Source organism: Aspergillus heteromorphus (genome assembly GCF_003184545.1).
Source record: "Aspergillus heteromorphus CBS 117.55 chromosome Unknown BO70scaffold_10, whole genome shotgun sequence".
Taxonomy (NCBI): Eukaryota; Fungi; Ascomycota; class Eurotiomycetes; order Eurotiales; family Aspergillaceae; genus Aspergillus; species Aspergillus heteromorphus.
Window position 1 is genome coordinate 406,142 of NW_020290415.1, and position 26,251 is coordinate 432,392.

The 26,251-nt window shown below is 54.2% G+C and overlaps 12 protein-coding genes across 12 annotated transcripts; 6 read left to right on the forward strand and 6 right to left on the reverse strand.

Moving 5' to 3' along the window:
- Positions 1-456: 456 nt before the first annotated feature.
- On the reverse strand, positions 457-2,488 carry BO70DRAFT_290683 (ankyrin repeat and BTB/POZ domain protein; the record flags this gene model as incomplete). Its single annotated transcript, XM_025539363.1, has 3 exons — positions 457-2,032; positions 2,098-2,183; positions 2,249-2,488. The coding sequence occupies 3 exons, from the start codon at positions 2,486-2,488 to the stop codon at positions 457-459; spliced, it is 1,902 nt and encodes a 633-aa protein (XP_025399907.1).
- A 638-nt stretch (positions 2,489-3,126) lies between these two features.
- Positions 3,127-5,340, forward strand: nimA (serine/threonine protein kinase nimA; the record flags this gene model as incomplete). The annotated part of the gene is made up of 3 exons (XM_025539346.1): positions 3,127-3,178; positions 3,252-3,304; positions 3,361-5,340. The coding sequence occupies 3 exons, from the start codon at positions 3,127-3,129 to the stop codon at positions 5,338-5,340; spliced, it is 2,085 nt and encodes a 694-aa protein (XP_025399908.1).
- A 997-nt stretch (positions 5,341-6,337) lies between these two features.
- BO70DRAFT_26664 (WW domain binding protein 11) lies at positions 6,338-7,951 on the reverse strand. The gene is made up of 3 exons (XM_025538949.1): positions 6,655-7,951; positions 6,469-6,488; positions 6,338-6,393 (listed from the first exon to the last, which is right to left on the reverse strand). Exon 1 carries the CDS (start codon positions 7,622-7,624, stop codon positions 6,698-6,700), a length of 927 nt encoding a protein of 308 aa, XP_025399909.1. The 5' UTR covers positions 7,625-7,951; the 3' UTR covers positions 6,338-6,393; positions 6,469-6,488; positions 6,655-6,697.
- Position 7,952: 1 nt separating this feature from the next.
- BO70DRAFT_26663 (uncharacterized protein) lies at positions 7,953-9,133 on the forward strand. The gene has a single exon (XM_025538948.1). It carries the CDS (start codon positions 8,404-8,406, stop codon positions 9,094-9,096), a length of 693 nt encoding a protein of 230 aa, XP_025399910.1. The 5' UTR covers positions 7,953-8,403; the 3' UTR covers positions 9,097-9,133.
- Positions 9,134-9,311: 178 nt separating this feature from the next.
- Positions 9,312-10,190, forward strand: BO70DRAFT_379273 (uncharacterized protein; the record flags this gene model as incomplete). Its single annotated transcript, XM_025545326.1, has 2 exons — positions 9,312-9,802; positions 9,960-10,190. The coding sequence occupies exons 1-2, from the start codon at positions 9,527-9,529 to the stop codon at positions 10,188-10,190; spliced, it is 507 nt and encodes a 168-aa protein (XP_025399911.1). The 5' UTR covers positions 9,312-9,526.
- A 1,269-nt stretch (positions 10,191-11,459) lies between these two features.
- On the reverse strand, positions 11,460-12,068 carry BO70DRAFT_379274 (ribonuclease P Rpr2/Rpp21/SNM1 subunit; the record flags this gene model as incomplete). Its single annotated transcript, XM_025545327.1, has 1 exon — positions 11,460-12,068. The coding sequence occupies one exon, from the start codon at positions 12,066-12,068 to the stop codon at positions 11,460-11,462; it is 609 nt and encodes a 202-aa protein (XP_025399912.1).
- A 220-nt stretch (positions 12,069-12,288) lies between these two features.
- BO70DRAFT_379275 (ATP-dependent RNA helicase SUB2) lies at positions 12,289-14,928 on the forward strand. Its single transcript, XM_025545328.1, has 5 exons — positions 12,289-12,760; positions 13,367-13,777; positions 13,834-14,194; positions 14,245-14,502; positions 14,559-14,928. Exons 1-5 carry the CDS (start codon positions 12,514-12,516, stop codon positions 14,602-14,604), a joined length of 1,323 nt encoding a protein of 440 aa, XP_025399913.1. The 5' UTR covers positions 12,289-12,513; the 3' UTR covers positions 14,605-14,928.
- A 447-nt stretch (positions 14,929-15,375) lies between these two features.
- On the forward strand, positions 15,376-16,749 carry BO70DRAFT_361594 (histidine phosphatase family protein). Its single transcript, XM_025543080.1, has 3 exons — positions 15,376-15,951; positions 16,150-16,368; positions 16,524-16,749. The coding sequence occupies exons 1-3, from the start codon at positions 15,674-15,676 to the stop codon at positions 16,588-16,590; spliced, it is 564 nt and encodes a 187-aa protein (XP_025399914.1). The 5' UTR covers positions 15,376-15,673; the 3' UTR covers positions 16,591-16,749.
- Positions 16,750-16,878: 129 nt separating this feature from the next.
- BO70DRAFT_352315 (DASH complex subunit HSK3 family protein) lies at positions 16,879-17,274 on the reverse strand (the record flags this gene model as incomplete). Its single annotated transcript, XM_025541790.1, has 1 exon — positions 16,879-17,274. One exon carries the CDS (start codon positions 17,272-17,274, stop codon positions 16,879-16,881), a length of 396 nt encoding a protein of 131 aa, XP_025399915.1.
- A 208-nt stretch (positions 17,275-17,482) lies between these two features.
- BO70DRAFT_26817 (uncharacterized protein) lies at positions 17,483-18,324 on the reverse strand. Its single transcript, XM_025538952.1, has one exon. It carries the CDS (start codon positions 18,202-18,204, stop codon positions 17,602-17,604), a length of 603 nt encoding a protein of 200 aa, XP_025399916.1. The 5' UTR covers positions 18,205-18,324; the 3' UTR covers positions 17,483-17,601.
- A 20-nt stretch (positions 18,325-18,344) lies between these two features.
- BO70DRAFT_290515 (ketopantoate reductase family protein) lies at positions 18,345-20,973 on the reverse strand (the record flags this gene model as incomplete). The annotated part of the gene is made up of 5 exons (XM_025539352.1): positions 18,345-19,992; positions 20,056-20,485; positions 20,546-20,586; positions 20,643-20,763; positions 20,940-20,973. 5 exons carry the CDS (start codon positions 20,971-20,973, stop codon positions 18,345-18,347), a joined length of 2,274 nt encoding a protein of 757 aa, XP_025399917.1.
- A 2,521-nt stretch (positions 20,974-23,494) lies between these two features.
- On the forward strand, positions 23,495-23,920 carry BO70DRAFT_26830 (uncharacterized protein). Its single transcript, XM_025538954.1, has one exon. It carries the CDS (start codon positions 23,528-23,530, stop codon positions 23,798-23,800), a length of 273 nt encoding a protein of 90 aa, XP_025399918.1. The 5' UTR covers positions 23,495-23,527; the 3' UTR covers positions 23,801-23,920.
- Positions 23,921-26,251: the final 2,331 nt, after the last annotated feature.

Here is a 26,251-nt window from a genome sequence, read left to right on the forward strand (position 1 = left end):
GTTTGTTTGTTTATTATTTGAGGCGTGGCTGGTGGGTTCATCTCGTTCGGGCGGACGGATGGATGGACAGATGGAGTTGGAGATCCGAGGGGATGCGTGGTGTGATCTGCTTGTGATGGTCCGGTCGGTGGTCATGGTAGGGATGGATAGGGGTAAGGACGAAAGGGCAGGGAGGAGGGAGGAGGAGCGAGGGTTCTCCGCCGTTGAAGGGTCAGACAGGACTAGTAGGAGTACTATGCTGCGCTGCTGGAATTCAGACATCGTGGATGGAATGTTGGCTGTGAAGTATTCAGATCGTAAATGCATTCGTATATACGAACCCCCACACATATCTATACTATTGCTCCCGAGCACTCGCCCAGCTGTCCAATGTAGCCTGTACGGGATCCAGCCTCTATGTTTATATACTGTTCCAATTTATATACCTGTAAGTCGTCAATCGTGAGCTGGCCGGGCTTAGGCGTCCAGGTTCAGGTTCTCCAGGATCCTGTCGAGCTTGTCCATCAGGATCTGGTAGTTGATCGCATCCTTGTCGAACTCGTCGACCGCTATTTCGCCATCCAACGTCCGGATGAGAGCCGCCTCCTTTCCCTCTGGTGTCTGTTCGGGCGCGATGGTGGCAGCAGGGGCTGAGCCGTCCTTCGAAAGCTCAATCGCCTCGACCCCCTCGGCAACCTTGTCAACGTCTCCGTTGGTCTCGCCGGCAGCCGGCTGCGCGTTTTCATCTTCCATCATCTCGTCGATACCAGCATCATCGAACCTCAATCTGAATCGTTCGCCCAAGTAGAAGCGGATATCGTCCAGCATTTCGATGGAGTCAGTCTCCTGTCTTCCTTGGATGCGCGATGCCGACTCCTGGATCAGCTCTGAGAATTCCGGAGTGTCGATGTGAGCTTCCAGCCGGTATGCCAGGAATCGAGCCGCGAACTCCTCCAGTCGCTGCACGCGCGTCAACCAGGCAGCCCGGATGATGGCGTAGATGTCCAAATCATCCTCCTCCGTGCCTCGCGTCCTTGCGGCTTCCGCCTGCGACATGTTGCCGCTGCCGAGCGTGCTGATGACAACAGCGGCCTTGGTCTTGAGCTTCTCGATAAATAGCATGTCTGCTGCGAAGAGGACATCCACCGCAATGTCGAGCGGGAAATCAGCCCGCTCGGTATAGAGGAAGGTTAGCACAATCTCCAGGACCTCCGGGGAGCAGTCCACATTGATGACATTCAGGTTGTCTTTCATGTGCGCTTCACGGAATGAAGAGGCAAACATGGTCTGGAAGAACTCCGACCGCAGGAGCATCGCCCGATGACAAGGGAACAGAATCGACTTAGCACCGCTATCGCACGGTTGACCGTTCGCAAGGTTTCCAGAGTTGGCACCATCGGACTCAATGTCCTCAAGGTCCTCGAGCAGCTCGTCCGACCGAAGTAGCACATCCGCGAATATCGCATTGTCTCTGTCCCACTTGACGTCGTCCGCCTTGGATGTTTCCACGGTCACCTTATGCTGGAGCACGTTTGCCCGGAACCAGTCCTCCAGTTGGTCCCGGCCCTTGGCGACTTCCATTGTGCGCCTTTGTCTGGCCATTCTTCTGTCCCCGCTGTCGAGAATGCTGTCCACGAGAGTATTGATTTCCAGGTACTTGGCAATCTTATCAATGCCTGCGAATACCTCCGATTCCGTGAAACCCGTCCCGGGACCGCTTTTCAGATCGCGGGGAGCTTCTCCGAAGTAGAGATATTTGATTGCCGTCCCGAATGCTTCCGGCGGGATGGTGTTGGGGAGCCTCCATGTGGTCGTTTCAGGCGCAGCTTCCAACTTGGTGCGGAAATAGGGCGACCGCGCAGCCAGGATGAACTTGTGCAGATGAAGGGATTCCTCGGCAGCCGTTACAACAATATCCGACGTCTGAGGGGTCTCGCGAGTAAGGAGCGACGTTATATGCGCGGCAAGAGGCTGCAGGGGATCGGTAGATTTCGAGTAATCGTACTCGAGTAGCAGATTGCGTATACGGTCGTTCAGCGCATTATATAGACATCTATTGGAACCGTGAGTGAGTAGAGTTCAATAGCCCGGTAGAACCCCGGCAATTGGAATACAAACCTCTCGCCTTGGAAAGTGTCGCGCTCGCACAGGGAACCGGACTCGAGCAGCAGCTGGGCAACCTCATAGTGGCCACAGAGACTCGCCTATTGCAGGCCCCGTCACTAATGCGCCCCCCACGTCGGATTGGGGGCAATGGGGGACGACTCACCAGAATCAAGGGGGTATAGTCGTAGGGATCCCGAGCGTTAATATTGACCCCCTCTGTGATCTTCTCTTGACAAACCTTGAGATCCCCCTTACGACAGGCATCGCAGAGCTGGCGGAACGGCTCGCTTAGGTCCAGAGGGTTGTCGTCCTTGATGGCGCCCTCCTTGATCAGCTTCTTCTCGTTGTGCAGACTGACCTCGAGCTGGTCCTTGCGGAGGACGGTCGGTTCTTCCTGCGTCATGGTGGGGGAGGGATGATGGACGACGACAAGGTCTGGAGGCGACGGCGAGGAAAGGCCGAAAGGCGCATCGCCATTGGCTTATCGATAAGCCCAGGTCACGTGGAAAAAGTGGATTACTCATCATTCGTTCATCGCATCTCCTTGCTGCTGCTGCTTATGCTTCATCCTCCACCCCATGCAGCTGCCCAAAGCAGCCACGCAGCCTGTCTCCATGGCATCCCTACTATGCACCCCCATGCAGCATCGGTCATGCATCGTCGCATGGACTCTATCGCAGAACTGGCCTCCCAGCAACGATGCTGGAGCCGGAGATGCACCGCGCCTCACCGCCCGCAATGCCACCGCCTGCCGCATCCAGGAACGGGCCGTGAAGGGGCTGCGTTGCTCAGCAACGGGCGGCGTCTAAACATCCAGCGTTCCCATCCGCTCGCATACCTACTACTTCTTTGATTCTACATCCCCAATCTACATGCACCGCTCCATCGCCCTCCTTTACTAACCCACAGGTCTCGGTCACACAGCCTCGGTCCATAAATGCAATAGGACACCCCGCCCTCATCCTCTTCCATCTCTTTTCCGCCGACAGTCCTTCCCTCCTTTAACTTTCTGCCAGTGGCCGAGTTCGTCCTACAGCCACCATGGCCATTGCACTGGCGGAGGCCGACAAATATGAGGTGCTGGAGAAGATTGGTATGTTGGGCCTCTCGTGGATGGCTGCTGGTCCTCATCCTCACGGTTCGTCACTCTAACTAGAGATGCCTAGGTTGTGGTTCCTTCGGGATAATCCGCAAGGTTCGACGGAAGACAGATGGCTTTGTAAGATGGTGATCTTCCCCTGGTGATCGTGACTCAACTGACAGATCATGGCATAGATCCTCTGTCGCAAGGAGATCAACTACATCAAAATGTCCCAGAAAGAGCGCGAGCAGCTAACGGCCGAGTTCAACATCCTGAGCTCCCTTCGTCACCCGAATATTGTCGCCTATTACCACCGAGAACACCTCAAAGCGAGTCAGGACCTGTACCTCTACATGGAATACTGCGGTGGAGGGGATCTCAGCATGGTGATCAAGAACCTTAAAAAGGCCAACAAGTTCGCGGAGGAGGAGTTTGTCTGGCGCATCCTGTCCCAGTTGGTGACGGCGTTGTATCGCTGTCACTATGGCACGGATGCCGTCGACGTTGGATCAAACATACTGGGACCCGCACCCAAGCCCTCTGGTCTGAAAGGGAAACAGGCGCAAGTGACCATCTTGCACAGAGATCTCAAGCCCGAGAATATCTTCCTCGGAAGCGACAACACCGTCAAGCTCGGCGACTTTGGTCTGTCAAAGCTCATGAACTCGCATGATTTTGCTTCAACGTATGTCGGCACCCCGTTCTACATGTCTCCTGAGATCTGTGCTGCAGAAAAGTACACCTTGCGTTCCGACATCTGGGCCGTCGGCTGCATCATGTACGAGCTCTGCCAGCGGGAGCCCCCCTTCAACGCCAGAACCCATATCCAGCTCGTGCAACGCATCCGTGAAGGCAAATTTGCCCCGCTTCCCGAATTCTACTCCCCCGAGCTCAAAAACGTCATCGCAAGCTGCCTTCGTGTCAACCCGGACCACCGTCCCGACACCACCGCGCTGATCAACTTGCCCATCATCCGACTACTACGCAAGGATAAGGAGGTGACTGATCTCACCAAGACTCTGCGCAGACGCGAGGACTCGGCTCTGCAGAAGGTTAGGGATGTGGAGCAGGCATATGCGAAACTGGAAAAAGAGAAGCAGCAGGTTAAAGCGGAAATCGAGAACACCGTCCGCCGCGAATGGGAGCTGAAGGCTAGACTCGAGATCGATCGCCAGGTCCAGAATGAGCTTGAGAAACTCCGCAAACGGTTTGAATCCGAAGTTCAGGAGAGAGTCGCAATTGAAGTCGAAAAACAGAAACGCAGTGCCGTTCACAGGGAGGACTCTGGTTTCCGATCCAGCAGCCTGGACTCTCGGTCTTCGATGAACGATGACACAGAAACCCCTTCGAGCACTGACATCAGCCAGCTGTCTCTTGAGTCGCCCGTCTCGAAAGCACCGACAAAGGGAACCCGCACCCCCCTGAACCGCTCGAAAACGGTAGTGGAGTCACCCATGGATGTTCAGATGGCCGAGCCTTCTCCCATCTCGATTGCCTCGCTCTCTCTCTCCCCCCGTCGGACCTCTGGCACCCACTGCGGCAAGAACATCTTCGCAGAGGCAGAAAAACAACGCGCCAAGTGGGAACCTACCCTCGCATACTCCGATGACGAGGATGACATCCCCGACTTGCCGTCCCCGACTCGCCCCAAGGTCAAACCCGATCCGTTCAAGGCTCCCCCTCGCCCCCTACTCCGTCAGAACACCGCTGCCTTCATGCAGAAGCTTAGCACCCAGCCTCCCATCTTCCCGACAAGCAGCTCGCGGTTGCCACAGATGTCCGGAGGAGAGGGACATCTCAGAGAGGCGAAGTCCAGGTCCCCTCATCGTCGTTTGTCGAAGATCCCGTCCTCAGCAAACCTGGCTGCCGACGCCGGCTCTCCCACCCGCAAGACAGGCGGGAAGCAGCTTACCACCAAGGTCGGCGGAGGCGGCGACGAAATGTACAAAGCCGTTATGCAGCGCAACATGGGCGGTCGAACCTTGGTCGAGCTGGCACAGGCGCGTGCAGGTGGCCGTCCCATGGATGAGATCAAACGATGTGCCAGTGATGCCTCCCGTCCTAGCTTGAAACAGACCGAGCGAGAACCTCCAGCCGTGTGGGATCCCGAGAAGGACGACATGCCCAGCCCTTTCTTAAACCGGGGTAGAAAGGTTATCCGCAACCTGAGGTAACTCAACTCAGCATGCAGCCTGGTAACCTTCCCCATGCAATCTACATACGACGCTACCATTCATCATACTCATACGCCTAGCGCCTGCAAGTCAGTTCCGCTGGTTGATCCGCGCAATCGACCACTGCAGGCATTTTGGGTAAACGCCTGATTGACGACGTGTCCTCACCATACATTTTAATAGTCGAAACATATTTTGGAGTTACGGCTGGATGGAGTGATTTCCGAGAGCCCATGCAAGACATGGAACCTGATTGCATTTTATTGCGCTGCATTGTCATCGAATCCCTAACCCCCTTCGACAGACACAACCTCATTTCCTTTGTTCTCTAATGCCGTGATGCCCTAGTTACCCCCTTTTTCTTCATTTCACTACTGTACAGATATCGCATTGGACAACCCCCCACCCCCTTGGATTTAATTCCTGGTTACCTACTTTTCCGGCGCTTCTTGAACTTTACCAATTACCACTTGGATGATTTGACCTTTCTCAACGGCCTTCCGAAGAGTGTCCCCGCTGACCTCTCCTGCCCTGCACCAAACTGACACTCTCTTGAACCCCTCCCCCCCCTCACCTTTCCTTTCTTCAATCGATGGCGTTCTATGGGTTGGCGTTACTCCAGTGACGGCTGTGTGTGCCGGTCAGGAAAGGGGCTTCTTCTTCGTACGTCTTTGTTGTACGCAATTGTACATACATACATAAGTACCGGGTGTGATTTCTTTCCTCTAACCTCTTTTGGAACAAACAAACAATTCTGCGGTGCCGGATGGAATGGGATGGGAGGATATGGGTTGGGTTGGATAAATGGTAGCGGAAACAAACTGATGATCTTTGTTTTCTTAACTACTCCTACCTATCGTATCTACCTACTGTTCTAAGAATTCATTATCCATCCATCCATCCATCCATCCATCCATCCATCTATATACATCGTGCACGAATGCCGGCGCATATTATGGCACGGAAGGGCGGCGATGATCAAAATTGGCTGTAACATTATCATTGGACTACCTACCTATTTGTTCAGGATAGCTATGATTGTTTGTGGGTTCTCTGTTTGACGGTAGATGGATGATATTGGAATCAATATAGTTTCATTCCATCCAATTCAATCACACACTAACTTACTAGGGTTTGAGAGTATCGTGCTGATTTATAGTCAGTTAGCTATGGTTATGGTTATAGTTATAGTTACATTTTAGAAAGCCGGTTGGGTGTTTGGGGGGGGGGGGGGGGGGTAAGTAAGCAAAGCAAAGCAAAGCAAAGCAAACGCCTCATAAGGTATTGATTGATAGTAAATCGGTGACCACCCACCCACCCTACAGGACAGATAGAGGGAGAAAGAGAGATGGAGAGATCAAGCATCTTCATCCTCGACCTCCTCGATCTGCACAGATCGTAGTTCCTGGTTGAACCGCCTTTCTTCCTCCTCCAGCAATCTCCTTCTCTGGTCGTCAGCATCGGGTTGATCTGTAGCAGGGGTTTCTGTTGCAGTGGTTCCGGCTTCTGCGGACGGCCCGGCGTTGTATCCTGCTTGCTCGAGCCGGTCCATCTCCTCCGGTTCCAAGAGCTTGCCCTGTCCGCGAATGGCATCCTGTTTGGCTCTGACTGCCGCAGGCACGAACATGTTGATGGCCTCTTGGCGCAGGTTCCTGATTTCCGGCTTCGCCTCGTACACCGTTCTGGCTTCGACGACGGGCGGTCGTGCCGGGAGCGCATGCGGGCCTCGTCCACCACCACCACCCTGATCGCCGGATGGGGGACCCCTCCGTTGTGGTCGTGGGATCGGTGGCGGCGTATCCCGCGGCATGGGTATCCTTCTCACCTCCTCGTCTGTCTCGTCGCTACTCTCGCCATCCTCATCCTGTCCGAACCGTCTGCCACCACCAAAACCACCCTCGCGCCTCCGCTTCCCCAGCACCGCACCACCGTCCCCACCACGCCCACGCCCATGCTGATTCTGATTCTGATACTGACCCCCGCCCGCTCTCGTGTCGAACTTCGGCGCCTTATCACCCAACGCCTCCCGGGCCTTGTGCACGGCGCGCAAATCCCGTTCCAGAGCTTCCAGAAGCTGCTTGTCGCGGGGCCGGAGCTGCTGGCCGGACTCTTCCAGGGACTTGAGGTCGGTGATCTGCCGTTGGATGCGCTCCGGGTTGCGACGCGCGAGTTTCTCGTTCCGTCGCGCCAGCGCCTCCGCCTTTCCCTTTTTCAGACTCTTTTGTTTGTCGAGTTTGCGCTGCGCGGCGGCAGGGTTGACGCTGCGTTCTTTGTCTTTGGCCATTGTGATTGTATATGTGTGTGGTGGGGGGGGGGTTTGTTATGTGATGGATGGGTTCCGTTAAGTGGTGGAGAAGGTGGATAGGTGGTTAATTATGCCGCCGGATGTCTACTATGTGGGGATTTAATATCGCATGTTAGCCAGTCTTATCCTCAACTCGGAGATCAATGTTGGAGGAGGATTGGAAGATTCTGGGCGCGGGGAAGAGGGGAGACAAGACAGGGTAGGACGAGCTCGGGGGACGGGCGCGGCACGCGCACGCGCATATCCATAGCCATACATACAGCTACCGGAACTCTCCTGCAGCGCACTAGACGAGGAGGAAAGGAATCGGGCAATGCTCACAGGGTGATAGCTAAACCAGCTGCATGGGGGGAAAGGGAAAGCCAACCACGGGCGCAGCGGATTCGCGAAGCTGACTGTCGTCGCAAGCGGAGGACCAATGATAATGGGGAGGTCACGACGAATGGAGGGCGCACGACTCTAGCCTCACGGGTTAGGCAGCGGGTTGGCCTTCGGGTCTGGTTCTGGTCGGTCGAATGATGAGGGGATCCGTTGCGCCTGGAGACGGGGGGTGAGGGGGTTGGATGGCGGTTGAAGAAGCGCTTGGTGCGGCAATTCGGGGGTGTTGGTTGGGTGAGGAGGGTGGGAGGGGGATTGATTGGAGATGCGCAGTCGCTTGGAGAGGGGAGGATTGGGAGGATTAGGTCGAGGGGGTGCTTGATGAAGCCAATCTCGGGGGGGGGGGTGAAGAGAGGAGCTGGAGGGAGTGGGTTGAAGCGATGGCAGTTGGAGAAAACGCGATGCAAGTCGAAATTGCGGGCGGAGAAAGAAGTCCAGGCAGGAAGGCAAGGAAAGCCAGGCAAGTCAGGCAAGTCAGGCAAGTCAGGCAAGGCAAGGCAAGGCGGGCGCGGAGTCACGGCTGTCATGCTGGATGCTTCACGATTCTCATCTCTGGTGGGATTGCCAATCCATTCGGCTATTGTGCTTTTGCCCGTCACTTGCCTCATCTCCATCTATCCCAGCTATCCCCGGGCATAAAACATCGTCATCCGCCATATTCCTCCAGCCCGGAGAGCCCTCTGGACCAGCCATCCGGCCACAGAAACACCACCAGAGGATCCTCCGATTCTGCTGTGAATGGCGAGATTGTCCTGGTCCGATCAAGTCTTACTGCTTCTGGTTTTGTCTTCTTTTTCTTAGCCTCGTTCTCTTGTCGCCGTGCTGCCCCGTCTCCGCCGCCGCCTCTCTCACACCACCATCTCATCCCATCTCATCTCAACTTCCTCCCGCCTTCGTTCGCATTCGCTCCTCCTCCCTCCTCCTTTCTCCCTCCTCCTTCCTCGCTCTGGCTGTCTTCCGAGGTTGATCCCTGGTCGACTGTCTCGAAATTCAATCCAATCCAATCGCCTGTGACCGTCTCCGGCTCAGAAGATCAGATCGACTTCTTCCTCGCATCGTCGCCGTCAGTGTAACCCCCCCCGACCGACTCACGGGGGCTGCCTGCTTCGTTCCTTTTTCTTTGCCGCCAGCGACCCAATAATCGAACCTCATCCCCTCTCTGCCTGCCCTCCTTTGGCTTCCAATGATACCTTAATTCGCTCCAGGTGATTTGCATCCGTTTCGGGGAAGCGACAGTCGCCGCCATTGACCGGCTCCCGACCTGCCCTCCCCCCCCCCCCCCCCCCACCCTCCATCCCTCGGCGTGTGTCTCTTCTGTCCTGTTCTTTCATCCTGTCTCGCTGGCTCTGGTTCCCCCCCTTCACCGACGCTCGCGCACAATATTTTCCCTGGGTCGCATCGGTTCTCATCATGAACTTCGGTCCGTTCTGTCTCTACACCACGAGATCGGCCGGCGCTTCCTAGACTCTTGCCGCGGTAGGAGCATGTCTCTGCCGGGACCAAATGTCCGTAACAGCCTCGATTCCCGACACTTCGCTTGGCCTCACCTCCTCCGAGATCCAGATCCTCCGCCAGCAGCAGCAGATCGCCCTGCAGGGCAGCCATGGTGCCAATGGGGTTGCCCGGGGCAGAGGGACCGGACGAAACAGCAACTCCAGCTCGCGCGCCGCCAGTGCCGCCAGCAGTCACGGCCGTTTGATTCTGGATCCGATGAGCCTACGAGCGCTTTCACTACAGCTGGACGGCTTGCAGCAACAGATTCGGAGTCGCATCGATTATGTAGGTGCTATTCTTCCCTTCATTGCCTTTCGCGACATGGGCTCCCCCGGCTTCAATGTGGCCGGCCCTCTGAAGCGGACCTACGGGGTCGCGCCCACTCCCCCACTACACCCCACCTCATGGGTCTCTTCTGTCTCCTGGCTCTAACGTACAGCAGCTGGAGGAGCAAATGCAGCTCTCCATCCAAAACAGCTACGACCGCGCGGGCAACATCATTCGCAACGCCGATGCGGAGATCGCCCGCACCCGCTCCATCCTCACCTCAATTGATGAGTTGGATAATGAGCTTGCGAAGATCGGTCACATAAGAGAGATCGTGAAAGCCTATCGCGGCCGTATAGAAAATATCGATCAACGCCTGGATCAAGCCGCCCGCCGGAGACACTGAAACACCTTCCTGCCCTACACCGCTGTTTATACTACACCCCCGACCTCCGACCATACTTCCACGCCTTCAGTCTTGCCTCTTTTGCCTTCTTGCATCTATCCTTCAACGTTCCTCTGCCCTGGAGGCGCTTGTGTTTCAGTCGTACTCGCCATTGGTCAATCAAACGGATCCACATATTCACATGCCTCTTTTTCCCGAGGCAAGAGATGGTCTGTAAAAGGAACAGAATCCAACGACATACGAAAACGACCACAACCACAACCACAACACTACTCCACATAACGAACATGATGCGTGTTTATAAAACGATTGCGTCCTCGCGGACCCTGTGTTATTATGATTTTGCTCACCCCATGTTCTACATGCTTATTTCAGTTCTGATCATAGTGAAGCAAGGAGCTCATTTGAGTTTGTTTTGCTTTCCCTTCGCGTGTATTGGAGAGGATCGCTGTTTAAAGACTGGGACACCTGCCTCGCGGCTCTTTTGGCTTCACCAAACTTAAAAACTTGACAGGATAGCACGGTGTTGATAGCGTCGGAGTTCCTGTTTTGATGATCGTCTGCTTGGAGCTTGGCTCCCTTTCATGATTCACGTCTTTCACTATACGAAGTTGATGACGCAGCGGTTCTTATATCATCTTGCGATTCCCGATGAGCATCTATTTTCTATGTTTTTTTCTTTGACTGAGCGGCATCCATATGATACCGACATGGCCGGTTTTCCTTTCGTTTCTTGCGTTTCAACATCAGTGAGACTGTGTTGGAGAATGGCTCATGAAAGCTACTCTCTGTTGGGCCCAGTGGCAGCTGCGATCGTGAAGAATGACGAAACCACACTTTTGATCAAGTGATGCCCGTGTATGAAGTTTAGCGAAGCCTGGTTTGCAATGACCCGCATGTACATATATTGATTGCCTCCTGGCTCTTTTGGCGCATATTCCTGGCCTTCAAAGCCACTGTGAATTGTATGTTGATGTTTCACCTCCCACTTCGTAATCCCCTGCCCTGCGCGTGATGCACTTGCCCGAACTTGGAGTCGTCATCCCGGGTTGTAACATGTGACACAGGATCTAGGTTTTCACCAAACGGCCTGGCATCGAATCACTCGGCTACCCCTGGCAGACAGGGCTCAAACGGAGCCAAAGAGCAATTCAGCTGTCCTCTTTGGAAGGACGATCATGCCACACCCCTTTCGACTCGCGTTGAAACGCCACAAAGGGGTTCAGAGAAGACAGGAGACGGAAACTCTCGGAGCCTGGGATAAGGAAATCAGGCACCCGCGGTTGGTTTCTCTTGCTCCTTCTGCAAGGCCTCTTCCCGACGCTCAGGCAGCCTTTTGCTGCGCTTCTCTGTTTGAGGGAAACGCTTCTCTGTCCCACATGTAGAGCAACGCACGACCAACACATCAGCCCAGGGCTTCTTGCGGCCGCGGCTGGCGTTTCTGATCTCTTGAGTACAAGTCGTCCCAGGGATCAGATGGGTATCGCAGCGCTTGCAAAACGATCTTTTCACATCCACCGGAAGTCGTAGCTGGGCTTTAAGAGAGACGCCGCGCATTTGCGACATATAGACTCGAGACAGTTGGGGCAGGTGGTCTGTGGTTGCTTGGGCGTCCTGGCCCGCGGCTTCCAAGCCCGATGCACTGCTGGGGGTCACGACATGTGGCACTATCCGCGGTGCTGTGTAATCCCCCCCCTCATCATTCTGGCCTGCCTGTCGACAAACCAGTGGTGGTTGTGGATGATGAGGATTCGCTACGGATTGTAGATAGATCGCAGCATTGTATAGGTAGTCCAGACGAGCACGGATATGGCTTTGCGCGCCCCCAGCTGCGTCCTTCTTGCCCTTTGCCTTGGGCTTGGGGTTGGACTTGACCATGACGGGGGTATGTGATGGAACGATGAATGGAAATGGAAATGGGATGCGACGATACGATTGACCTAAAAACGGGATTCATCTGGCGCTAACCCGAAGCGGCGCGGGAGCCTGGGCCGGTGACTAATCTATGATTCACGTGACGCAGCTGTCGGAGGCTCAGCCGCTCCATCCCTTCACGCGCGCCGCCGACTCTTCTCCCCATCTCCATCCTCTTCCTTCGCGCTCCGGCCTATCTCCATCCTCAATCCATCTCTCATCCGTCAAAAGGAGGACCACACATCGACTTCGGCCTAGATTATCGGTTCGAACTCGCTTTTTCACCCCCCTCCCCCCCCGTTACTTCCACCAGCGACCACCTGCCCTGGCCCCGTTTGCCTTGGGATAAGACGCGCTTCAACCAGCAGAGTTTTCTCGATTACCTTTCATCACAACACTATCGATCACCATGTCTCACGAGGAGGATCTCATCGACTACTCCGACGAGGAGCTTCAGACCACTGACGCGGCGGCCACCACCGCTGCTCCCGCCTCCAATGGAGAGGCCAAGAAGGGCGACTTGACGGTTTCTGGCGGCCGCCCCGACAAGAAGGGTAGTTATGTTGGTATTCACTCGACCGGATTCCGCGACTTTCTGCTCAAAGAGGAACTTCTACGTGCCATCACCGATTGCGGTTTCGAACATCCATCGGAGGGTTAGTCCATCACGTATTCTTTCCCAAAGCCTCCCTCCATTGCTCCATGTTCCAACGTCCGTCCATCTCCGCGGGGAAAGTTCTATAGTCGCTCCGTGGCACCTGTTTCGCTCCAGTCTGCGGGCGGCATGAGGATGTCTGTTCGCGTTACAACAAGCCGAGTCGCCCTGCGGTAGTAGTGCCTCTGCAGCCTCTGCTTGTTTGCTTCTCTCTTGCTTCGGTGAAATCCCGGCAACACTGAGTCCAGAAGATTTCCCGAGGAGTCTGCCTGTACAGATGCCGGGCGAATTGTGGTGTGCTTCCAAAAGCACAGGACGGGCGCTTTTTGCCACCGTTTGTTCAAACGGCAGTCGTCCTCTTGCCGCCTGCAGAGAGAGCTCGTGATGAGAATCTCTGACTGCAGCTCATTCAGTTGCTCGACCCGGTGCAACTTGATTTTGCCTTTGTTGTCCTTGGTGGGAACGTGCAGGCCTACACTACACAGTGCTTCCCTTATGATCCGATCAACTCGGGGGCTGGACGGACTTGGCGACGCGGATTGCTTTTTTCCTTTATCAAATCTTATGGATCGAGTAAAGTCTAACATACGGTTCCGCCTCACTACAGTCCAGCAAGTCTGCATTCCTACCGCCATTCTCAACGTCGATGTTCTTTGCCAGGCCAAGTCTGGTCTCGGAAAGACCGCGGTTTTCGTCTTGACCACCCTGCACCAGCTGGAGGCCGTTCCCGGAGAGTGCTCGATCCTGGTGATGTGCCACACGCGTGAGTTGGCGTACCAGATCAAGAACGAGTACGCTCGTTTCAGCAAGTACCTGCCCGACGTGAAGACCGCTGTCTTCTACGGAGGTACCCCCATCCAGAAGGACGTGGAGCTCCTGTCGAACAAGGAGTCTTACCCCAACATCGTCGTTGGTACTCCCGGTCGTCTGAACGCCTTGGTTCGCGACAAGAAGCTGTCCCTGCGCAACGTGAAGGCTTTCGTTCTCGATGAGTGTGACAAGATGCTTGACCAGATCGGTGAGTGCGCGCCGCTCGTCCCGTGTTGGACCTGCTTACTGATGGATTGCTTTTAGACATGCGCCGCGACGTGCAGGAGATTTTCCGTGCTACCCCCGCCGACAAGCAGGTCATGATGTTCAGCGCCACACTTTCCCAGGAAGTCCGCCCGATTTGCAAGAAGTTCATGAGGAACCCGCTCGAGGTCTACGTTGACGACGACACCAAACTCACTCTGCACGGTCTGCAGCAGTACTACATCAAGCTCAGCGAGGCGGAGAAGAACCGCAAGCTGAACGAGCTTCTGGACAACCTGGAGTTCAACCAGGTCATTATCTTCGTCAAGAGCACCCTGCGTGCCAACGAGCTCGACAAGCTGCTGCGCGAGTGCAACTTCCCCAGTATCGCGGTGCACTCTGGAGTGAGCCAGGAGGAGCGGTAAGAATGCAGTCTCGCTGTTACTTGGGACCTGTGCTAATCTCCGGCAGCATCAAACGCTACAAGGAGTTCAAGGAGTTCAACAAGCGTATCTGCGTGGCCACCGACGTGTTCGGACGTGGTATCGATATCGAGCGTATCAACCTTGCCATCAACTACGATCTGCCCGCGGACGCCGACTCTTACCTGCACCGTGTCGGTCGTGCGGGACGTTTCGGTACCAAGGGTCTGTCGATCTCGTTCGTCAGCACTGAGGACGACGAGAAGGTCCTCAAGGAGATTGAGAAGAGATTCGAGGTTGCGCTTCCGTGAGTATTTCCGTTATAACATTATCTGACAGGATCCCGCTAATATTGTTTCGCAGCGAATACCCCGAAGGCGGCGTCGACTCCAGCACCTACATGGCCTAGACGGGGCATGGAAAGTGCTCGCTAACACGTATGTAACTGGAGAATATGAGTTGAATTTTATCACATGGTCTTTTTCATTCAGTCTTCGCTTTTTCCTTTGGCGTGATGGTTCGGTTGCTCTTTGACTCGCTTCTCGCTTTCCGGTGGGGGCACTGGTTGGATTGTGGGGGGCAAGGGATGGATCGGGGACATCTGGGACTGGGAGCAAAAAGCGTACCTCTCTATCTCTCTCTTTCTCTCTCTCTCCTCAATGATCAGTTAGTTATCACTCACTAGATGTCTGGGATGTCTCTCGGGCCAGTGCCTCTTATGAACACCTGTATTATCACATTGTCTCGTGGCTGTTCATAGCCGGTATATGTAGATCCCGCATGATCCGTAGTGGTTGACCGAGACGCAACCCCAACCCAGCCAGCCTATGACGCAACCAATCCACCGGCTTAGTCTTACTGTCTGTACACACCGGCGCGACAATCCATCTACAACTCTTACGTAGCGCTCCTCCTGTCTCCTCGTGATCGTATCTATCTATCCCATCCCACCCTCTTCCCTCCTCCCCCTCTTCTCTCCATACAACACTTCTCCTCTCCTCTCCCCTCCCCTCCTCTCCCCTCCAATACCCCTCCCTCCCTCCCTCCCAACCAAACAATCAATCAACCCCCAACCACCAAAACAAAAAAAAAAAAGGAAATACCAAATAGAAGCGAAAGAAGAAAGAAAAAGAATGACCCCAAGATGCTTCATCATCCGCCACGGCGAAACCGAATGGTCGCTGAATGGCCGCCACACCGGCACCACGGACCTGGCGCTGACGCCCAACGGCGAGAAACGCATCAAGGCCACGGGGAAGGCCCTCGTCGGGGATGATCGGTTGATTGTGCCGAGGAAGGTGGTTCATGTGTATGTTCTTTTCTTTCTTTCTTTCTTTTTTCTTTCTTTATTCTTTGTCTTATCTTATTCTTTTGCTTTGGTTTTGGTTTTTGAGGTTGAGATTTGAGATAAGCTTGAGTCTGAATGAATGAATGAATGTATAGATCGACCCCGCTAACACATACATGTCCATGGATGGATGAAACAATATAGCTACGTCTCCCCCCGCTCCCGCGCCCAACGCACGCTTGAACTCCTCGAGATCGGCTGCCGGGAGCGCCTCCCCTGGAACGCAGCCCGGAAGTCCGAGGACGAGGAGCCCATCCGCACCGAAGCCCGCGTGCAGGTCACCGACGCCGTCCGGGAATGGGATTACGGCGAGTATGAGGGATTGACGAGTCGGCAGATTCGCGAGATGAGGGACGCTCGCGGTGAGGGGCCGTGGGATATTTGGAGGGATGGATGTCCCGGGGGAGAGTATGTTTTTTTTTTTTTTTTTTTTCCTTTTCTTTGATTTCCTTTTGGGGCTTGATGGTTTGATGTTGGTTGTGGATGGGGTGTTTATTGGAGATATCTATCTATCTATCTATCTATAGCTGTCTTGCCTGCCTGCTTGCTTGGTTGCTTGGATATCAGGCTGAGACGACACCATGCTAACTGACAAATAATGTATAGATCCCCCACAGACGTAATCGCCCGTCTCGACGCCGTGATCGCCGAAATCCGAGACAAATACCACAAGCCATGTCTGGACGGCTGTGGTGACGAAGGAAAGGGCGACGTGCTGGTCGTCGCCCACGGACATATTCTCCGGGCGTTCGCGATGCGCTGGACCGGAAAGCCGTTGACGGAGACGGCGCTGATTCTGGAAGCGGGTGGTGTGGGGACGTTGAGGTGAGTTCTCCCTTCATCTGTTATCTGGATGATATTATCCCCCCCATGACTAGCGATAAAAATGAAGTCAGGGATTGATTTGGTTTGTTTTGAATTGATTTGATTTTTGTCCCCCCCCCCCCCGCTAACTCAACCGACTATGTGTCAAATTCCAGTTATGAACACCACAACATCGAAGAACCGGCGATCATTCTCGGCGGAGCGTTCGTGGTCGATAGTTGAGTTAAATCGTCGACATAACGTATCTAGGTAGGATAAGGATATATTTGTAGATCGTGCGCGTGCGCGACGCGAGTCGAGTCGAGTCATACATCATTCGAATCGTGGAAACCCTACTCTCCCATACATACATAAGCCACTGTTAGAAAGGACAAAATCCAAAAAAATCCAAAAATATAAAATAATGCCCAAATGCACATAGATCGTACATAGACCGAGTTATCCATCAATCATCAATCCAGCATCGCAAATCCAGCCATCACAGTACCACTCACCTAAGCAATAACCATCTCAACTCATCTCAACCCTAACTCCTCCCCCCCCCCATATCCCCACTCCCACTCCCACCCCCCGATCCGCATTCCCCTTAACCCCCTCCTCACCCAACACCTTGGCCGAACCCATAAAAAGCGCGCCGACATAACCACCCAAGAACCGCATATCCTCAGCCTGCACGGCCGTCATACGCAGAAGATTCTCGGTGTCATGCAGGTTGGCATTCAGCTGGTCGAGCTGGGCGTGGAGGTTGGCGTATTGCCGGGCTTTGGTGTTGGACATGGCGGAGGCGCTGCCCATGCCCATGCCCATGCCCGTGCCCGTGGAGGAGGAAGAGGCGGGGAGGACAGAGTGGCGGGGGTGGTAGGCGTGGGAGGTGCTGGGTTGGTGCTGGTGGTGGGGTGGAGGCATGTTTGGAAATGGAATGGAATAGGTGGATGTGGTTGGTGCGTTGTGAGAATTGGGTGGTAATGAGGATGGTGATGGTGATGTTGCTGGAAAGATACCAGGCGGAGTGGATTTGTTTACCCCCGCCACCATCACGTGATGTACGCTTCCCCGGGCAGGCTATAGTTAGTGAATGTACTGACGTTACAGAGGATGCCATCCAGTTACACATGCTATAGGTACAATCTAAGCATCGATTAAGTCTCGTTTATTGTCAACATGTTCTAATCAAGGAGCAGTTGCCGCGCCGACAATCGACCCGGCTCCTCTCACAAACACCCCGCAATCAAATCAATCAATCAACCGATAAATCAGCAGCCCCTTGCTCTTTTTATGCGCCAGAAACCAGACCATGAACGAGGAAATACCGGGCCGACGGATGCTGCACGCCAGCGCCCATACAGAACCGCACAGAACAGCGACAAAAAGGAAATCAGGGCAAAGGAGGGCATGCAGTCGACAAAACAGTGGAGATGAGGGTAAGGAGTAGACAACACGATGAGGCGCCGGGTCGGGTAGTGTACAGCAGTTTATCTTGCAGAAACAGGAATGCATGGTTGGGGTCTGGCAATGAACGTCGGTGGTATAACTGCGGAATGTCAAAAAAAAAAACGTATTTAAGTTGAGCGTCATGCCCATGCTCGTTAAGCTCGAGGCCACCGAAGTGGAAGTCAAAAAAAATGCAACACACATGCGCGCCTGCCCGGCATCTCCCCCAGTGACAAGCATCAAGCGAGGAGGCGAACCCCCCGAAGGTCCCGGGTGTATATGTAAGAGAACCACGACAACAAGAGAAATGACATGGAGTGTGTTCCCGCTCTCCTTGCCAAAGCAACTCATTAAAAGCATATCCTTTATAAGAGGCAAAAAGCAATACGGAAGAAGCCCCAGCATACGGTGAACACCAGCCGTTGGAGAAAGGGAAAAAGGTAAGACATGGGAGGGGAAAAGCCAGGCGAGTAGATAGCGGACGGGCTCAAAACAAGCGCTCAGCGGTCTTGGGGGAGGGACGAGGGAGGGACGGGCTCGGGGATTCAACGAACGGGCGCCGCAGCCTGCTGGTGCTGCGTGCCGAGGCTGATCTGGCTGCTATGGGCAGAGTTCTCGGAATCGAGGTTGGCACTGGCCCCGCTATCACCACTCTCCGCGCTGGCGCTCGCACTTCCGGTCAGACTTCTATGCTTGGGGGTGCCCTTGGCGGGATACGGTTTGCTCACCCCAATTTGTTGTTCCACTTGTTGCGGGCCTACCGCATTACCGTGCCCCGGAGGATACCTGGGGACAGGCGCGCGCACGTGTCCCGGAGGCGACGGGTGGCCGCCGTTCGGGGGCCCATGGGGTGGGCCGAAATTCTGATCCTGGGCTGTCGCTGGGCGGCCCATTCGCGGACCAGGGGGGCCACCACCGTACGGCGCCGCAGGAGAATGGCTGTTCCTCCTGCTCTGTGGGTACGGATGAGGAGGGTAGTCACCCATGCGACTCGTCGTCATGGAGTTGGTACGGGAGCCCGCAGCCATCTGGTTCCGGTCAACAGACCCGTAGCGGTTGGACGAGTACGCCATCATGGGGTTGTCCAAGAGGGAGTCGTGCAGCCCGGGGATTTCCTGCATGATGCGGTCGCTGGCGCGCTTCTGTCGGTTGCCACCAAAGTAGCGACTGAACGTGCCACTTCTACCACCACCGCCGCCACCACCACCGCCGCCGCCATTGGCCATAAGCTCGGGGTTCTTGCGGATCTGGCTGGCACTGGGGAATTTCTTCGCCCGCCGCGAGGTGATGCTCAGCATGTCCACGTTGTCGGGGTCGATTTGCGGAACCAGACTGGTATCCATGGGATCGAAAAAGTCGTCTTCATCTTCCTCGTCGAAAGCCGCCGCCTTGGAGGGGGGCGGCGCCCGGCGAGGTCCGCGCCGCATGTGCATCTCCTGTTCCCGGAGCTGCAACTCCCGTTGCCGAAGTGCCAATTCACGCTCTCTCAAGGCCAGATCAGGGGGGGCGCCTCCAGGAACGGAAGGAACGTCTGGGTAGCCATTCGTGCCGTTGTGAGGCGCGCCACCCTCACCGGCATCGTCGTAGACGACAAGATGGCTGAACTCCTCGAGGCCCTCCAAAGACGGTTCCCGAGGCATCCTCCCTGCGGGAGGCAGGGGCTGTGTGCTGGATGGTCGCGACATTCCGGGCATCGGGGGTCCACGTCTCGGGGGTGGCATCATCATCGCCGAGCTTGACCTTCCCGGGGGCGGGCGCATAGGACCATTTCTGGGAGGGGGGACCGAAGACATCCGGGGTGGGGGCTGAGCCAGTGCGGGCGGCGGAGATTCGCGAGGCTTGCTCAGGTTTGTGGCATTAATGTGATGGAGCATCGCATACATAGTTTCGACGCGAGGGAGTTTGGAGTTGGACTCAGTCGCCAGTTTGACGGGGGAGCCAAGATAGGTCTCGATCTCCATCGGGCGGCGGGCCTGGAAGTCTTGGTACATCGAGTTAGGTGTTGTGCTGGCCATCATTTTCTCCATCGTCTTCTGATTGAAATCGCTCGGGAATGAACATCCGTGCGTTTTCGCCAGATCAAGCAATTCGTCGATCACGTCCGATATTAACTGACGCACACCAACCTTCTGCAGCAGTTGCTGCACATTACCATTATCAAACATTACACTCGCGGGGTAGAAGGCAATAGGCCTAGAGGGAAATATGGTTAGCAAGTGTGCAGTGTCATCGCGGATGTGAGGTCCAGATATTCACCCTATAATACGTTCAAACTGTTCTTGTCGGATATTCTTCGACACCTTGCATTCAACCTGGCCTGAGCTCAGGGTCATCGCCAACGCCGCGGCCATGTCATTCTGGATTGTAGAGGGGGTGTTGGAATTTTTGCTCGTGGCACCGATCCATATTTCCGATGAGTTCAAGTGCTCGAACTCGCTGGCTCCGATCTGGGTAATCTCGACGCCCGAAACGAGCGACAGGACGACGTTGGTGGGAAAGCGTTGCTCCAGATGCGATTCAACTCCAAGGGTGTTGGTGGTGTTGACCAAAATGCAAGTATGCTGGGGCGTAACGACGGACTCGATCACGGCTGCAAGGTCGTAGACGTCAGGCAAGGCCTTGACGCAAAGGATCACGTAGTCGTATGCATTCTCGCGGGAAGCTGCTTCTTCGGGCGTGCGAACGACTGTAGCGAGATTTTGATCAGCATCCTGGCAGCGGATCCGAGGTAGAAAACTCAACTCACCATGACGTGGCTTGAACCGCTCGTTTCCGAAAGCTTTCGACCTATTCCATGCTCCGTCAGACACAATTCCAGCGAGATTTGATGCAGGCGACCATACTTGAACGACACGCCGTATTGAGATACCGCCTCGAACCCTGATTTCCAGACCAGTGTGACGTCGCAGGAGGTGGTTGCCTGGAGCCTCCAGGACAAGAAAGCCGAGATGGCATTGCTGCCCACTACACAGCACCGGGTTAGCATACGGCCCATTCTGGACTGGATGGCGATGCAGTGGAGGAGTCGCTTGAAAGAGCACTGGAGGGACGATCGGATGGCATGGGGGGGTTGCAGGGGAAAGGATGGTCGGGAATTGATAAGTGCAGTGAGTTGCCAACAGCGGCTGAGGAAGACTAACCTGACAGAATGCGCAAGCGCGGCGGAGGAGCCATGATGGACGATCGAAAATGGAAAGAAGCGTTCCGACCAACCAGTACCAGGGACGAGAAAAAAGCAAAGGACCGTTAGACTGGTGTTAGGAATCTCCTGAACCACGACTGGGAGGCGCGATTGACGCAGCCTAACCACGGAACGAAGGGTCGCGCTCCGACGCTGAAGCCAGGGTGTGATGCCGGACCGATTAAAAGAGGAGACACGCGAAAGGCGCAAAGGGCGAGATAACGAAAGGAAGGGGAATCACAAACAAACGGAAGACCGAAGAACCGAAGGGGGGGGGAGAGAAAATAAAGACAAACGAAAGGAGGTGGGTTTCAGCCGTAGAAGGGAGGACGGAAGAGAGAGTGAGTGAGTGAGTGGGTGGGTGGAGGAGGGAGGAGGGAGGAAGGAGGGAGGGAGAGTACAAGTGGGCGTGGGCGTGGGAGGGAGAGTGGGAGGGAGGAGTAAGAGGGAGAGGGAGGGAGGAGGGAGGCGGAGAGAGGAGGGGAGGGGGGATGGTGAAAGGGGAAGAGGAACAGCAGCAGCAGCAGTAGTAGTTAGCAGCAGCAGCAGAAGCGGCAGTTTAGGATGGGATGGATGGTAGTGGATGGTGGTGGATGGTGGGAGTGTAAGAAGCAAGATGGAAGACGGTCAGCTTTGGGCGGAAAGGCAGCCCGAATCGGAGAGCTGCGGAGCCGTGCGTATCTTTTTCTGTAATTTTTCTTTTCCCTTTCCTTTTCGTCCAGCTTTCTTTTTTTTTTTTTTAGCTTTCACGGATTATCTTTTTTTTTTCTTTACTGTCGACCAAAAGCCTCTAACGGCCGTGGATCCCCCGCCAGGGCTCGATCCGGAAACGGAGGCAGGGAGAGGCTGACTGACTGAATCTTACTGATACTACTACTGAGCAGAACTGTCAACGGAGAGGGGAAGACGGAAGGACGGGCGGGCTGCAAGCGAAAACAAATGCTGCGCAGTCAAAGGCGAGCAAGAATGTTCCAGGAAATCCGAGTCCCGAGACGGGATGCGAGGGCAGCAGCAAGCAGCAGCAAGCAGCAAGCAGCAGCAAGCAGCAAGCAGCAGCAGCAGAAGCAGCAGAAGCAGAAGCAGAAGCCGCAGAAGCAGAAAACAGACTAGACTGGACCCCCTCCCCCAACAAATCAATACTCCTTCTTAACACTTAATACTGCTAATTATAAGATAGCCGGTGTCTATCTAAGTACACGCTACTACTAATAATAATCGGAAATGAACAGACACGGACACAGGCACAGGCACAGGCACAGGCACAGACACATAGATAGATAGGATAGGCAGGAGGAGGGTATTCTTAGCTGAAGAATGAATCTGATTATTACCACCACCATGAGATGATTATTATTCTTCTTCTTCTTCTTCTTCTGCTTCCTTTCAATCGGGGATGATAGTCAGTAGTCATCAGGAGAAAGGTCCTGACTGGTGGGCTAATCCGTTACAAGTATCGTCCACGCTTCTCTCACCCTATCGCACCAGCTCAAACCGGTTTTTGTGCCTGGGTCGGTTTCCTTCCAATCTTACTACTGTGTACACCGTAGATACACATACTTACCTACTTACTAAACAACAATAATACCCCCGATCATCTACCTACACAACTACTCCGTACTTAAGTAGGTACTATCTGGATGGCCAATTCCTGGGAATAATTCCGTTCTATGCCTGATTCGACCATGCGTCTCTTAGGCAGCTGCAACACCCTTCCCCCATTGGGGGGATTCACATCGACATCTCTCATGGTCTCATACTACTCATGTATGAGGAAGGATCCTGCATGCGACCTACTTACTAAGTCAGTAAGCAGCCATGCTATCTACTATCTATTCCCCCCCCGCCTCCTCTCCCCTCCCCCCTCCCCCTGAATGACACAAAAAAAAAAGCAGGACAAAAAAAAAGACGCCACACCCCACGACCACAACGCGACAGGACACGACGATTGACACCGCCCACGACGACGACGATGACGACGAGATGATTACAGTGTTCTGACCAGGCCCGCCAACCAACTAAAGAACCTGATTGTGTGGATGGATGGAATTGATTGAGACACGACAGCCCAAACCCACTCGGTTCTGGTTCGAACCAACCATGATGCGGCCAAGACCCAATCGGCCACTGCTGCACATCCTCCCGTCACCAAACCCACCCGGAACCCACTTCGTCGGTGGTCGCGCTGCAATCGGACCCGGACAGATTGGCCAGTTCTGCCCAGTGCCTGCCCTTCCAGATGCCGCAGGCCCGCAACCGATATGGAGCTGGGAAGCGCTCCTCTTCCGTCCGACCTAGCGGATGCGCCGGCTGGAGTTTCTCCTGGGACGGATATCCAACTAGATACTTGCATAGTATCTAACTTGTACGGAGCATTTTTTGGACTGATTTCCAGTCGCACCTACCTCCCTCTCCCAGCACTAGCTCATTCGGGTAACTAGCTAGAAACAAGGTCAAACAGGGAGGGGGGGAGGGGAGACTGGAGAGAGGGGGGATGGGGACGGGGCCTGGGACTGGGACTGGGACTGGGAGGATCAATAAATATCCACGATGGTCCGCGCTCCCTCTCTCTCTCTCTCTCTCTCTCTCTCCTTCTCTCTTTCTTCTCGGACCTTTCGAACACCTCGGGGGTCAGCTCATACCTTAGCTCCAAGTATACTCGACAGTAGTGACCATTGGCCAAACAACCAACTTGCGACTAACGATCGGCCTAAAAGCTCAACCAGTGGATGTGACCACGGGGACTGGGCCACCCGGCTTAGCAATGGGGAGGGGGGAGCTTCCGTCCAGGACCCTAGTGCAGACTGCAGCTTGCTCGCTTGAGTTGTACAGTACGAAGAACAGGCAGGCAGGCAGTCCATGTGGATTGGTTATTATTATTATTATTATTCTATTGCCTTAACCTTTCTCTTCTAAAATTTTCTTTTTTTTTTCTTCGATAAGGGGAAAGAAACAAAAAAGAAAAAAAAAGAAAAAAGGAGCTCCGATATCGTTTTTGTTTTTCTCCAGGTTACTAAGTACTTATCTATCTGCATAACTTATTTGCCAATCCTCCATACTATACGGAGTACACATGTTAATCATACCCCCCCGGCGACCCAACCGTCTGTCACTAGGTACTATCACCGAGATATTTCTCCATCGCCACGCCTCCATGTGATTTCAATGCCATGTATCTCTTCGTTGGCATTATTAGTGGCACCTGGGGAATTCCGTCTCTGGAGAGAGTCTGGAGTCTGGACAGTAAGTGGACACAAGGAATCGGGAAGGGGGAGGCGGTGTTGTTGTCCAACCCGGCATGCCACAACAGCTCGCCCGGAGTAAGGATCGACATCCCGTCCATCCATCCTAGGATACCTTTCTGTTTGCGGAGGGATGGATTTTTGGGGGGGGGGGCAACTAAAAAGTACGGGGTATCATGACTGCACTCAATGTGTGCCATGCTATGCCTTATAGGTAAAAAGTAAGTGACTTGACCCTGAGGACTAATAATCTGGCTGTTTACGGTATCTCACTGCTGCAGTTGGTGCTAGAGTACTCCGTATAGGCAGGCGACGTGGTTATTAATAAAGTTCCAGAGATGCTCACTATGCGAGTTCCAGAATAACCCGTGGGCGTTCCAAATTAGCAAGGAGGGCGACTAGGGACAGGGAACTGGAAAAGGTGAAACCTTGGGCTCCCGGTGTGGCTTGTTGGTGTTTGACGTAAATTGAAAACACAATGGGGATGGCCCTACCTAAGTATGTAAGTATGACTATGTGATGAGGCTGAGGGGAGGAAGGGATGCCCACAGCACACGGCAATCAGATACACCTGATGATAAGTTTTCTTCTCCGGGTGGATCGTATGGAAGAAGACCAATCTTGAGATCATTCTGGATCAGTACATAGATGCATATCTAGTCGATAGATAGAAAGATAATAGATAGATGATAGCACCTCCTGTATGCTCCTCAGCAGGGGAAAGAAACACCCGCTGGCTGGTCCAGGCCCTGGAGAGACGAGAGAGAGGGGGGACAAGCAGCGGATTGTCCCAAACAGTGCAGCACAGCAGCCTAGCCGGCATCTACATATCTAGTACATTACTAGATGCATAGTAGCTCCTGCTAGGCTAGCGGCTGGGGCGTCTGGGACGAATCACATTGTCCAATTATTAGTTGCTGTTTCTATCTATGGTACGGCGCGGTGGGTCAGGTACTTATCCAATCTTAACCGAAACAGGGAAATTTTCCTCCTTCCCGGCTGGATCAAATTTGCTTCTTTAACTTTTCTAACTTTCTCTTGCGACTGTGGCTGTCAGCATCTACTTACTTACTTACTTACTACCTACATACAATCAATTGATTCAACTGTGAATGCTTGCGGATGAGACACTACATTTTCTTCATCCCGCCTGAGCTTAAAGTTTCCCCGGACAATGATTGGTATGCTTTCGGCAGTGCCGTACACCGTACACAGTCCGTACGTACTCTGTAACTGGTATGTGCCGTTGATCAACACTCACCGTCTTGATCTCCGGGCCTAGATCTCTCTCCACCCGGCCATGCGAGCAACCCACCAGCCAACGATGTGTCTGGATGGTCTTGGGCGGTGCTGCATAATCTTAGTAATTGTCTTCTAGACTTCTCCGCTGTTACTGCGACGTACAGACTTTACTGACTGTAACTGCCTGCATACCGATTGACTCAGACAATAGCTGGATGGCGATAGGGCGACTGCAAACATCTCCCGCTGTCTCACCTGGCTGTTGTCTTACCCCGCCATCTTCGAGGTTCGATCGAGTCAATCAGGACCTGATTGTTCCGAGCTGGCCAGTTCATCCAATGGATGCGGATGCAAATGCACGCCATACACTCCGCTGGATAATCGGCCAAGTCCGACATATCGCCCGATCCCGCGCTTTAATGTTCTGCACAAGGATATTCCTTCCACCCAACAATCAATCAACAAGTAGGTTCGTGAAGCCGTCCGTCCTCCGCGCAGCAAACAATGCACGGTCAACAGGGTCACAGCACCTATGATCTCTGCCCAGCGATGGTTGGAACCGCCTGACTGGCCACTGGCCACTGGCCCCCTCATCTTGCGAAGCCGACCGAAAACAGCCACCTCGGCCCTCCCGAGCCCATGCGCGGAGCCTGTTTCAACCTTGCGTCTGCGAGGTCGGGTCAGAGGGGCACAGCTGAACAGATGCATATTGTTGCTGCTTGCCGCAGACATGACTGTTCACAGCGTAACTGAGCGCGGATGGTCCCATTTTTAATGCGGAACCATGCTA

Coding starts and splice junctions, on each gene's coding strand:
- BO70DRAFT_26830 (XM_025538954.1), top strand. CDS start 23,528: ATGGTCCGCGCTCCCTCTCTCTCTCTCTCTCTCTCTCTCTCCTTCTCT.
- BO70DRAFT_361594 (XM_025543080.1), top strand. CDS start 15,674: ATGAAACAATATAGCTACGTCTCCCCCCGCTCCCGCGCCCAACGCACG. Junction 15,952..16,149: donor GATGGATGTCCCGGGGGAGA/GTATGTTTTTTT, acceptor AATAATGTATAG/ATCCCCCACAGACGTAATCG. Junction 16,369..16,523: donor GGTGGTGTGGGGACGTTGAG/GTGAGTTCTCCC, acceptor GTCAAATTCCAG/TTATGAACACCACAACATCG.
- BO70DRAFT_26664 (XM_025538949.1), bottom strand. CDS start 7,624: ATGGCCAAAGACAAAGAACGCAGCGTCAACCCTGCCGCCGCGCAGCGC.
- BO70DRAFT_26663 (XM_025538948.1), top strand. CDS start 8,404: ATGGCAGTTGGAGAAAACGCGATGCAAGTCGAAATTGCGGGCGGAGAA.
- BO70DRAFT_26817 (XM_025538952.1), bottom strand. CDS start 18,204: ATGCTGGGGCTTCTTCCGTATTGCTTTTTGCCTCTTATAAAGGATATG.
- BO70DRAFT_379275 (XM_025545328.1), top strand. CDS start 12,514: ATGTCTCACGAGGAGGATCTCATCGACTACTCCGACGAGGAGCTTCAG. Junction 12,761..13,366: donor TTTCGAACATCCATCGGAGG/GTTAGTCCATCA, acceptor GCCTCACTACAG/TCCAGCAAGTCTGCATTCCT. Junction 13,778..13,833: donor CAAGATGCTTGACCAGATCG/GTGAGTGCGCGC, acceptor GATTGCTTTTAG/ACATGCGCCGCGACGTGCAG.